The sequence below is a fragment of the Pygocentrus nattereri genome, chromosome 17, assembly GCF_015220715.1.
Source record: "Pygocentrus nattereri isolate fPygNat1 chromosome 17, fPygNat1.pri, whole genome shotgun sequence".
Classification (NCBI taxonomy): domain Eukaryota; kingdom Metazoa; phylum Chordata; class Actinopteri; order Characiformes; family Serrasalmidae; genus Pygocentrus; species Pygocentrus nattereri.
In genome coordinates this window covers 19,707,772-19,720,098 of record NC_051227.1, presented here as the reverse complement: position 1 = coordinate 19,720,098, position 12,327 = coordinate 19,707,772, and the positions used below count along the sequence as shown (strand labels likewise).

Genomic DNA, 12,327 nt, shown 5'->3' with positions numbered 1-12,327 from the left:
TCAAAACCTAAGGTAAGGCTCCTGAAACCTCCTAATGGAAGCTGTAATAAAGGTGAAGAGTGGATACAATAAATACTGAAAGGTTTGACATTATATTTAGCTGTTGTCGCATTTTCTGTGAAACATGTTTTCTGTTTTTTTCTGAAAGTAAAAAATGAATATCCTGTAGTTAGTAATTGTACACTCTCAGGAAAAAAGGGCAATACCCCTCTTGTTACTGGGGTTGTACTCTCAACGTATGTCTCAGTACCTTTAGTCAATGAACATAATTGTAAAATAATTGACCCATCACACCCTCGTCCCTTCTCCAGGTTTTTTATTTTATTATTCTTTTTTAAAACATTAGGTTATGAAAATGTACAATTACGTATTTTTCACCTGGAAAAACGTATTCAAGGTTCACAATTGGACCTTAAAACCACTGTTGTACCTTTGAGGGAACATTTACATTGCTTGTACCTTGATGAACGAAAAATGTACCTGTACATTACCTTTATTTCTAACAGTGTATTGACTAGTAATAAAATACATGAAGGGTGGTCACTGACATTTTACAGCCCTGTCGTGTTCATGTGAAAATAATGTATGCATTTGAATCAAATTCAATGCATCACTTTTTTCAAAGGTGTAACCCCATTCAAGTCCATATCTCAAATGTTCACTTTTTAGCCAGCCTGAGCACAAATCTAAAGGACTTCATCAAAGTGATAAAATTTTAGGGTTATATTGTGGGTTTTAAATGTTTAACTGTAACTGATTTCATATAAAACAAACTCAAAATGTAAGGTATTATGGATAAAAGTATGAAAATTAATATATCGTAATCAAAAACATGATGGTTACTGTTAGATGTTCATCAATTTGTGTTTCATTCAATCACTTTTGACCAATCAAGGCTGGATTTCCCAAAAGCATCTTAATGTTAAGATCATCTCAACTGGTAGAGTTGTTATGCTGTAATGCTGTTCAGTGTGATGCTCGCTCTACTATTTCAGAGTCATCTTTGTATTAAGACGCCTTTGGATAACCCAGCTCAGAACAAGATCTGAGGAATTTTTCCTCTTATTAAGCTGAATGAATGGATTAATTCAATCAGTGAGTCTGAGGTCAAAATTACAGTACTTTATCACTGCATGAAAAAAATGCATTAACGCTAGACCACTGTGAGCATATAACTGCAGATTTCACACAGTAATCACACAGGAATTGATTTTCTTTCTTTCAGCACGTGGGCAGTACTGAATTCCGAGAAGCCCTGTAACTGAAACTGCTTGTAGGGGCAGTTGAAAGATGCGTCCTAAGCAGTGCTGAGAGCAGTTATAAGGAGTGTCGTCAGCACTATGCAGGTGGGGATCCATTCTCCTTCAGGCTGTGTCCTGGCGCCACCTGTTATAAAGCAGCTCCGCCGTCGTGCACAATTGGCTCTGTAATTTCGAAAAAGGTCATAGTGGCCGCGCTGTAATTCAATATTCTCACAGAGCTGTATTAACCACATATTTAATCACTAAAGGTAGGACACTGACTGAATACCTCAACGTGGCAGGGCGAGGGAACATATGCAGCCCAAAGTGCTCCCTTCAGCAGCGTATAAATGATGAACCACTGGCTAATTCCAAGTGATTCAACATGTACAGCAGGAAGAAGTTTGCTGCAATTAATGTGAATTCACTCACATCAACAACACTGCTAGAAAATGGGTAATGCTGCACATTCTACATTCTAACAAATTCAAAGCTGTTTTGTCCATCTACTCTCCACTGGTCAAGAACTTGAACTCACAAAGCACACATCCTATTTACAGGCAAACTGCCAATGTATTCACAATGAGAGTGAAGAAAGTGTCTGTGATACAAGGAAAGTAGAAGCATCTTGAGAGGTTAAACTCGCCGTAACCCCATCCTACGTTCAATAACCATAGCACCATCCCAGAAAAAAGATATTACAATACCAAATACACAGCCCTGCATAAAGATTACTGTAGGCTTGGTCAACGGCTCACAACTTTGAAAAACTTCATTTCAATCAACAATATTTAGTTAACTGTTACAGTACAGTAGAACCATAACACACATACTGTATGTTAATAAGGGTGAAAAATGTATTGTTGCATCAGGATGCATCTAACTGAACATGACATTTTAGCAGTATAAATGGTAAACATCATATTGTATTGTATTATAATATTTATAAATATTATTATATTATTTGTTATAATATCTATAAGATATTTAGGAAAGTGTGCACTTGTTTTTCAGCCAAATTACAAAACTGCAAGCATTTTTTAAATGTAATAATGTAATAAAATATCTTTGTGCATTATTTTTATTGTCTATTAATGTGAAAAAATATTTCTTACAGTAATATTTGTGTATTCAGCATATTTTCTAAAAATTATTCTGAATCGTACCAAAGTAATCAAGTCAAAATCAGCTGTGTTGGAGGAAAAAGTGTTGCGCTTCAAGCCCTTCTGAGAGTTGTGCATTTATGAGAAACTAATGACTGTAGAGGTTCATTAGTAGTCATTAGTTTATCTTTCACTAGCTGTTGTAAAGGCATGTAAAGTCCTTGTTAGCTGGATTTTCAAGGTACTTCCACAGTCACAGACAGCAGTTTGCAGTTGTAGTGAGTTATTAGTTATTAGTTATTAGTCTGCTGTGATTAGTGCTTAGCCATCAGCATTTGTTTTTATCTGTAGCTTCAGGTTTTAGTGCTGTAAAATGTTTAGCGGGTGATGCTACTGCAATGTCCATGATCTGTGGCATTTTACAGTCATAGACTGTCTGAGTGGGTGGGATGGCCCTACTTTTCCTCCCATCACTCAGAGCTATGCTAGCCAATGCAGGCATCTGCTGGCTGACATAACTTAATTGGTGGTTAGCGTTCTCCTCCAAGGGCGTTCAGCTGACCAATGATGTTACATTAGTGGCTATTCAAAAAGATGTGATGGCTTGCTTGACACGACTCAGAGACAGCTTGTGTTTGCCTTTACACTTCTACCGCTGGTTTTACTGTGCGATAAATGGCCGATAAATATCCGTCATTCATTCTGGGGCCTTTTTTGGTGCCAGAAAAGTCCTAATGCATTCAAATGGTATTGAATTTGATCTTTTCTTGATGTATATCTGCAAAGGAAGTGATCAAATAAACATGGGTAAAATATTATAACAGTTGTGTATCATTCATTTTTCCAATTATTTAATTAAGCTATCAAGATAAAACACATTTGAAACCAATGATTCCAATATGGGTCATTTTGACCCTTTTATGCATTTGTGTAGGTTTTTTGGGTCATGCATTTTAGGGTTAAGGAGAATTTATTTTACAAGGCCAAATGTCTTCTTCATATGTCTGTTTTGATCATGGTAATTATGTGTATGTATATGTGTATGTAAGGAGAGAGAGGAGGTACTCATTAGGGGGTATAACATTTTCCTTCCTCACTGAGATGTGGTTAATCATTTTTTCCTTGCCTGCTGGTGTTTGGTCTTGTACTGAGAAGACATTTAGCGGTAAGAGAAAGAATCAGAATGTTTCCATTTAGAATGAAGACCTTTGGCCAGAAAAAGACATTTTGTCTTTTCAACAACATGATATGATGAATCATGCTTAATTTGGCCCAACCAGGTAACATTTTGATCAATTTTGATTTGAGGTTGACCCTTAGTCTGAAGCAAATATCAAGTGAAAATGACAGTCCATAAAAGGTAATCAGAGGTCATTTTCTGTAAGTATTTTGCAGACATTTAAGTCATGATATTAACATCCTTGTTTAGGGCTATGCACAAAGTAATGAAGCACTACCTCTGAAATGCTGTGGCACCACTGGCCAAGGTGGAGTTGGAACATTGGTTTGCAGCTCAGTAGCCGTGGCACAGCATCCCATCAGAGCAAGGGAATTGGAGAGGGGGTCCTGGCACAGTCTCTTTCATTAGCATTGCTATATGGGGCTCCAGCCATCAATGCAGCCACGCAGCAGTTAAAACACAACTCGGCACGGCTGCCTTTGGCTGAAATTACTACACCTACACACCGGCAAAAAACATCAAATCCAGAGAGCGAGGCTCACGCCAAACCAAGTCAACAAATAAATTGTTTTATGAGCCACGAATAAGGAAAAGAGAGAATACATGGAGGGAGCTTGAATAAACGGAAGTAAACAAGAGCGGAGTGGCAGCAGGAAGACAGAGGAGCTGGAGGCAATAAAGGAGAGACCACCTGAATGAGAGAGTGAGTCTGAGAGCCATCATCCTGTCAGCTACGAATTAAGGAGAAGAAGATGGGAAATCAAGATAGCAGCAGTGAACTGATAGTGAGCTTTGAGTGACAGAGGGAAAGTGCTTTTTCTAGACATTGAACTATATACCAATAGACTGAACTAACACGTTTCACAATGTGTGGACATTACTGAAATGCGCCATGCTTTAATGCAATTTGTGTCAAATAGCAGTGTTGGTAATAGACTTTAACATTTAGAAATGAGTCAGGCAAACTCAATGTTCTATTGAAAAGTACAGAGAGCCGGGCATTGGACAAACACTTCAAAAGACAAAATAAGAGTCTTTTAAACCTTGTTTATTAGAGGCTTATTTAAATCAGGCCTCGTCTCTGTATTCCAACCTGATACTTGGTACCAGATGCCTTAAAATCAAGAAGAAAATGTCCATTTGATCTAATGCAGTTCTTCACAACAAAGCATATTAAAACATGAATCTGATCTTTCCAAGGTATGTCAAATCCATTTGATCCATTTATTTAAAGTCCCTGTTTGCAAATGAGGCACACTTGCCATGTGTACCAGTGCACTATGGTATGACACTTCACATGTACCAAATGGATGATGGTATCATGCTATCAGGCATATCTCTGAAGCATTGACTGGTTGTATTACGACTAGTGTTACCGGTCTAGCATTGGCTAGCACTACTAGTACAACTAGCACTGAAGAGCCTTCTGCCAAACGCACATGAATCCCTTTTAGAAACTTTGACTTCTTTTCTGATCACACTATAGGTGGCCGTGAATGGCTGGGAATATTTGTCCCTCAAGATGAAGGTCAGACTCTGTGCCCTGATACTGTATCAACTGAAATTTGGTGTTGGAGCCAACCAGCCATGCCTTAGTCATTCAAGCCAACTATTACGACTACTACCAGAGAGTTTTGTAGATTTCATTGCTCAATGTGGCGAGTAAACGCCTACTTTGATAGGAAGGAGACATCTGACTGACATGAAAAAGACCATTAATGTCCATTAACATTATTGGACAGCCAACTGTTATGAAAGTGCTACAACAAAAACAGACCTGCATTAGACAAAGTGCCATGCTCGTTATGATCACAGTGTGCAGAGCAGGTAACTCTTTACTACAGGTGACTGGCTAACATTTAGCTTGATAAAGGTTTGCTTCCCATTGAACAGAAGTGTGTGCACATGGCAGTGTGGAAAGAAAACGATAAATTAGCTTAAAATAATTCCCATCGTGGTGGCCATCTGAGCACACAATAACATCAGGAGGTCTGTGTACTTTTGTGGATAGAGTATCTAAGGCTAAAAGACCCTAAACTACTGCACTAGTCTTCAGATGCCTTTTACTGTTTGACTCAATAAAAATTTGATTTTCCTATAAATGGTGTCAATCACACAAACAGACAGTTCATTTGAAGAGATGGTAAAGCCCTCAAAACCAGAGCTACCTGGAAAAAGGCCTGCATTTAAAATTAATGGGCTAATTGGCTCAATGACCACTGGTCAATTCACAAACTGATTACGGGAAAATGCTAAAACTTTTGGAAGTAAGGCAGGTGTAGTTGTATACACTTGCAGGCATGCTGCATGTAGCTCTGGATGAGTTCTTTGGGAAACACAGAGAGAGAAACAAAGCAAATTACTCTTACCTGGTGCCAAAGAGCTCTCCACGACTACAGACTGCCCAAGCCGTAGCAATGTGATGATTATAAAGGCTGTGGTTCCTGACCATGCAATCCGCATGATGCTTACTGAACTGGCATCCCTGGAGTCTGCTCTCCTTCCTGATTCATCTACAAACACAGGCAGAAAAAGAAACAGACTAAAAAATTATGATCATTAGAATTCAAAAGAAAATTATACCAGTTTTTCAGGATTGCCTTTGAGACATTCTGTGAGTGACCATATCTGACATCTTAACAAACTCTTATATCTCCTCATTTTAATTTGATGGCTTCAACAGTGTTTGAGTAAGTGAGACACAAATGAAGTATGGTCAGTGTGAGTAATGTAAGGCCACATGATTTTGAACAAATATTATATTTCAACTTAACTGGAAAGTCTACTGATATATTACATGCACACAGTGCACTCATTGTGACAAAGTTAAACGCTAGGCTGGATTCATTTGACCACAAATTAATTTGTGTTAGTAATAAAATTATTAGTAATGCATTGACTCACCAACACATTGACAAAACATTAATTGAGAACATCTTTCAGGATGCTCTCAAATACACAACTGTCAGAGCTCTCAATTACATGTTGTAGCCTTTTTCAAAATCAATACTGCAGGGGCGAATATGTTGTTAACAGTATATTGTTCAATCCTGTCGTAATCATGGCGCAGACGCAAATGACAGTAGAAACGTCTGCATGAAAATGGCATTTTCATATGGAAATAAGTGAACTGAAAGAGCTAATCAGGCATACGCAATCTAGCTGGTTTACTCTGCACTGAGACAGTCATGCCATTACCAGCCTTTTTATCAGATTTTTCAAACCTTCTCATCAAACTAAATGTTTGATATGATTACAGACCACACAGAAATCTGAACACTATCAATAGACCGTTTAGCAGATTATGGTTTCACTACAGTATTTTTAAAACCTTTAATTAAGCTTCTAATACATTTGATCAAATTTTAAAAGTGTATCACTGATATGCTCTTCAGTCTGATCAAAGGGTTTCACATTTGCTGTTTCTCCTGGGAACCACTGTCAGTGTTCAAATCAGGCATCTAGGTGAGCAAGGGAGGGGCTTATAGTCTGCACACATCTTCACTAAAATTACTAGATTTTTAGTCTAAAATTGCTTATAGGTTGTAGGGGTTGAAATTTCAGGGCTAATTTGTCGGAGAGCAGCTCCAGCGGGCATTTAAAACACAAAGCAATAAGCCTGGAGAGGCTCTGTGGTACTGTTTTGTTCTTTTCTCATTGTGCCTAAGAACACCCCTTACCCAAGGAAAAAAAAAATCACTAATATACTATAACTATAATCACTGTATATAGTGCAGTGTTTTAATTTCAGTCTGCCTATTCAGGCTACAGTAGCTTAGCCCCGCCCATTCATACAGAAGTTCTAAGGAGTGTTTCAGCCTGGGCAGCCAATCGGAACAGAGGTTATTTACATGTACCAGTCTTTAAGACACAGTAATAAAAACAGCCTGTTTAAGAAAGGCTGGAAAACAGTCATGTAAAAATGAATGACTGTTTTTGTCACATGAAAGTGTCATAAAATGACCTCAGGGTAAAAAATAAAATAAAAGCAACACAGAGGACGATTCCCTTAAGACGACTTAAAGTACATTTAACCACAATATGCAACAGAAATGTATTTCTTACTTTTTCTTTTGCAGTTCTACAATGAATCATTTAGTAAATAATTCAATTTACAGCCTAACACTGAACAGTTTAGCTTCCTAGACATGTTTAAGCCCGTTTAGCCTGCTATCTTTTAGTCTAGTTGTGAAGAAAGTTAACCCCTCTCTTTAAACAAAATCAGATTCTTACTTCATCAATCAATACACTCGGTGGTCCGTGTGAGGAGCATGACAGTCCACTCAGCGTAATGGTTTTTAGTGACTTGGTGCACTAATACAAGTGTAGTGAGTGATGTCATAGGTGTGTGTATAGTGAGTACTTTACAGCGACTTAGCTCAGTTAATCAGATTTTAGGAGCAGACCTCTCCGTTTAATAAGTTATATTTAAAAACTTAAATTTATCTGAGCCAAACAAATTTGTGTAGTATATAATTAGAGCTTTGTAGAATCAGAATATGTTATCACATACACCAGCATAGACTTAATACTGTGCTCTGAGCTGACCACAAAACATGACCACATCCCGTTCCCCAGACAGACAAACTCTCACCCAATTTCCAGTTTCTCTCCTTCCCTCTGCTTCCTCCTCCTGACCATAATGGCATTGCTGTGGAAGAAGCTGCAGGATTGTGGACTGGCTACGGAATAGCTATTCTCACACTCTTATCATAGAGTCCAGAGTAAACACTCCCTCACTTTCTCTTTGCGAGTGTTTCCTGGGCAGAGAATTAGAGTTGTGGCTGAGTGCGGCTCTATCAGATTTGAGCTATGGGCCGACTCATTGTCACTCTCCTCTCTTATCGCTCCTTATTTCCCCTCAGTGTTGAGGGAGTCTGATAGAATTATGTATTGTGTCTCTCACAATTGTGCAATTTGCATGCAGTGATGACAGGCACATTTGCCACTAACTGGACGATAGAGGGCAAGTATCATTTTATCCTCCTATCCCTTTTTTCCATTTTCTCATTCATAACGTGCAGGGCTGCCTATCCTAGTGTCCCGTTGAGCGTGGGGGAGAGAGAGAGAGATTGAATTCTCTCTGATAATTGTGTCAGATAGGCAGCCAAAGAACGTTTCACAAACAATCAGATAAATACCCAATTACCAAGCAGGAGATGTCTGTGACAGGAAGGAAGCAAAGGCCTTGTGGAGGAGGACTAATGCAGGACAAAAGATGGCCTCCTAACCCTGCACCTAGTAGGTATAGCTACAGACAGCTGAGAGTAATTATTCCATTTCTTTTGATTAATGAATGGATTGATAAAGGAACATAAAGGAAGATTTATATGTAACACCTCCTTCTGCTAAATTAGATGCATGTCTATAGAGCCAGTCAGTGGCCAACAAAGCAAAATAGGTAGATCTGGACATGCAAGGAATCCACCATCTACCCACAATCTTGAGCAATACTGAGTAAAAGACATTCGTTTACAATTCTGAATCTTGCATGGGTGACAACATGCAGCTCATTTTATAGAGCCCATATTGTGCTAAAATGAAAATGCTTGATATTATATATAAACATGCTCAATACATACCAATCTCTCACAGCCCATTCAGTACATGTGTGGATACCAAGCCACAAAAACAGCCTGTTTTGAAATGATGGTTTCTGGGATTTCACAAATATCAAACCAACACATTTACATATGTCCACCTATTAAGTCTACAATCTATTTATCCACCCATTCATGCTGAAATTATACTGTTTTTTGAATGAGGCACAAAACAGGACAGCCATTCAGAACAGAGCTCATTTACAAGTCAGTCTTAAAGACACAGTAGCTAAAACAGGCTGTTCAATTCTGAGAGACAAATAGGTTGGAAATGTAAAAATGATCTATGACTTGGTACATTAAACCATACTAAAGTAATAAGTGACCCTCATGGTTAGAAGATTAAATTCAAGATTTAAAATGAATAAAGATGTACTTGTTGTCTTAGAAAACCTGAGTAATTAAAACATGCAAACTGATGACCTTTTAGAGCAGGAGTGCATAACTCCAGCCCTAGAGGGCCAGTGTCCTGCTCAGTTTGGTAGTTTCCCTACTCAAACACTCAGACTAAACCTGCCAATTAACAGCGGAATTGAATCGCGTGCATCTGACCAGCAAGAACATCAAACTATGCTGGACACTGGTGCACTGTTTTGGAGTTCACATAAAAAGTGTTTAAACATTTTAGATTTAAAAGCCGATTATGTAAAACAGTCAGGGGTGCAATTTTGATCTGAAAAGTCAAAGGTAAAACTAGGTGAAACAGTACACTTGCAGCTAGAGTTACCATACTATCATATATTTAATGGTAAAGAACTAATTAACAAACTGACAAACTAACTAAATAAATAAGTAAAAAAATATTGAGATGAATAATGTCATCTATTTTCTAAAGCAATTTAGTTTCTTGCCATTTACAGTGTCAGGTTTTGTTCTAATAAACTGAAAGACAACAACCTCTCTGACCTGCATGTTGTGATAAATACTTTTAAACAATACTCAGATAATAATAAATGTGACAAAGAACTATAACTCAATGTATGGCACAAGTCATTCAATGATTATACTATAGTAAAAAGGTGTTGTAAACAATGCAAGTTCTAAACGCAGGACGGGTCAGTGCTTCATTCCTGGATTCTGTTCCTTTAAATTCAATTCAGATTTAAACCTTATAAATGTGGGTCACAACACAGGAGCACCTGCGATTAGTCAGACTCACATGTTCATGAAGTATAAGTCTCAATTCGCCTCGATTCCTCAGACTAAACTGTCATGGTAAGTACTGAGGCAGTAGGCAGTGGTGCTACACAGTTCTCAAACCTTCAAAATTCAAAAAATGTCTTCACTGCCGTGGCCACTCTGTTTGAGCTCAGTGACAACACAGTATCACTGATGTGGGAGATTATATGGAACAGTCACTGTCTTCAATAATATTGGTTATGTACCCTTATGACAACCACCTCAAGGCCCCTCAAATGTATGTAGTGAAACATAAGGTACATCTAACATCTAAATGGCCCCCTCTCCCACTTTACACTAATGGCAACAGTTGCTCATATCAACTAGTTTGTACAGGATGAATGCATCCTCTTGCATCACTAGAAAAAACATCTTTTTTTGCTTTTGCATCGACAAACGATCTGATTCTTAACGCCTGAAGTACAATTTGGAGCATGATTTAAAAAGAAGATGGATCTAATTGCACATAGATTAAAAAAGACACGCTTCAAGCTTTCCAAGAAAAGCTCAGATGACAAAGGATTCTACACTGCTAGAAAAAAACCCTCTTAGCTAAGCCATAATGAAGATCATAGAAAAGAACAGTAATCCGTGCTCTTTTCTGTTTCTCTTTCTTTCTCTTTCAGGCCAGAGACAGCACACAATCTCAACTCCCTCCCCTAAACGCTACATGCTCTTCATGACTGTTTCCAGATACAGCACATACACTCTGAACCTGCTAAACTGTCACTTCCTTTAGCCGGCACTTTCATTTGGAAAATGACACGACACTATTTGCACATGAATAGGACTCCTTACATCTGACGAGGAGAGGTTAGTGTGTTAAAGTTGAGGGGCTTAGCAGGTAAATCATTGGGGGAAAACGTTCAGACGGCTTTGAGAAATCAAATGCACTTCAAATTACCTCTGACAACACCCACTGTTCCTTTCAGCTTAATCTCCCTCCTTTCATCTTCCAATTTCTGCCTCTGGAGCTACTCAGAACTTTCAGCCAAGGGAGCAAGTGAGAGAGGGAGGGAGAGAGAGCAAGAATGAGAGAGAAAGAAGGAACAAAAGAACAGGAAGAAAAGGGGAGCACATGGTTGATGTTGTGCCAGAGACAAATTACAAAATGACCTGCAATTGTTAACGCTTGTGACAAATCATCCTTAGTTTCTTTTATGATACAAATGCTGCAAATTGAATCGTTTGGATAGAGGAGTGGAGCAGAGCACCACAATAGTGTTTTATCTTTAGCATTCGCTTCCCCCTGTGGGCCACGAGCTGAGTGTGAGGATGGCTGGAGGTACAATTAGCCCGACCCGGACCGCCCTTCAAGCAGATGAATACCATTCACAGACAGGGAAAGTGCACTCGCTGTGAGTTCCTTCTCCAGCTCAATGGCAAACCTTTCTTTCTTTCAAGCCTTTCAGCATTTACAGTCCTCTCCTGAGTCATGTTCCTCTTACCCATTGTGTTCTGATAAAATGATGCGGATGTGCAGCTCTGTGCTCAAAATGCAAAGGTTTAACAATAACTCTTCCTACTGAAGATCCATAATAATAATGCATAATCGAGCCATTTCACTCGGATTTGATATACAGTACTGTGAAAATAGAGACCATCCTACATTTGTTTCATTTCCGGTCAAAATGGCCTTCAAGTAGACGTCAAAAAACAGAAAAGTATGCAAAAGCCTCAACAACTAAATAAAATATATATTTTTTTCATTATTAAGTGTGTCTGTCTTAGTGTGTCACTTTGCCTTTATTACAGCTTCCATTCCTTTTGTGAAACTTTCTTGCAGTTTTTCAAAGAAGTCTGCAGGGACATTTTTCCGCACTAAATAATTATAAATACATTCAGTGATGTTGAGGTCTGGAGTTACAGTGCAAAATGTATTTATTTATTTCCTTTTCTCAGTAGCAGCTTACACTACAAATAGTGTTGCATTGTCTTCTCACAGTGACTCTTTGTGAACTGCTTTTGTGAGGAGGACACGGCTTCAATTGGTTGTTTGGAGGATTAGAAAGATGAAGACGTTA

The 12,327-nt window shown here is 38.4% G+C and overlaps 1 protein-coding gene across 8 annotated transcripts in view; it reads right to left on the bottom strand.

Annotated features, from left to right (window-relative positions):
- The window catches only part of robo1 (roundabout, axon guidance receptor, homolog 1 (Drosophila)), a 331,113-nt gene that overhangs the window by 297,155 nt on the left and 21,631 nt on the right, over positions 1-12,327 (bottom strand). For 7 of the 8 annotated variants that reach the window (XM_017707190.2, XM_037546677.1, XM_037546676.1 and 4 more), the window contains exon 2: positions 5,894-6,037. In XM_017707190.2, coding sequence (XP_017562679.1) covers positions 5,894-5,987 — 94 coding nt within the window. In that variant the 5' untranslated portion in view covers positions 5,988-6,037. Of the gene's footprint in view, positions 1-5,893; positions 6,038-11,207; positions 11,273-12,327 lie in introns of those variants that run through there. The other variant, XM_037546675.1, reaches the window with a different exon arrangement.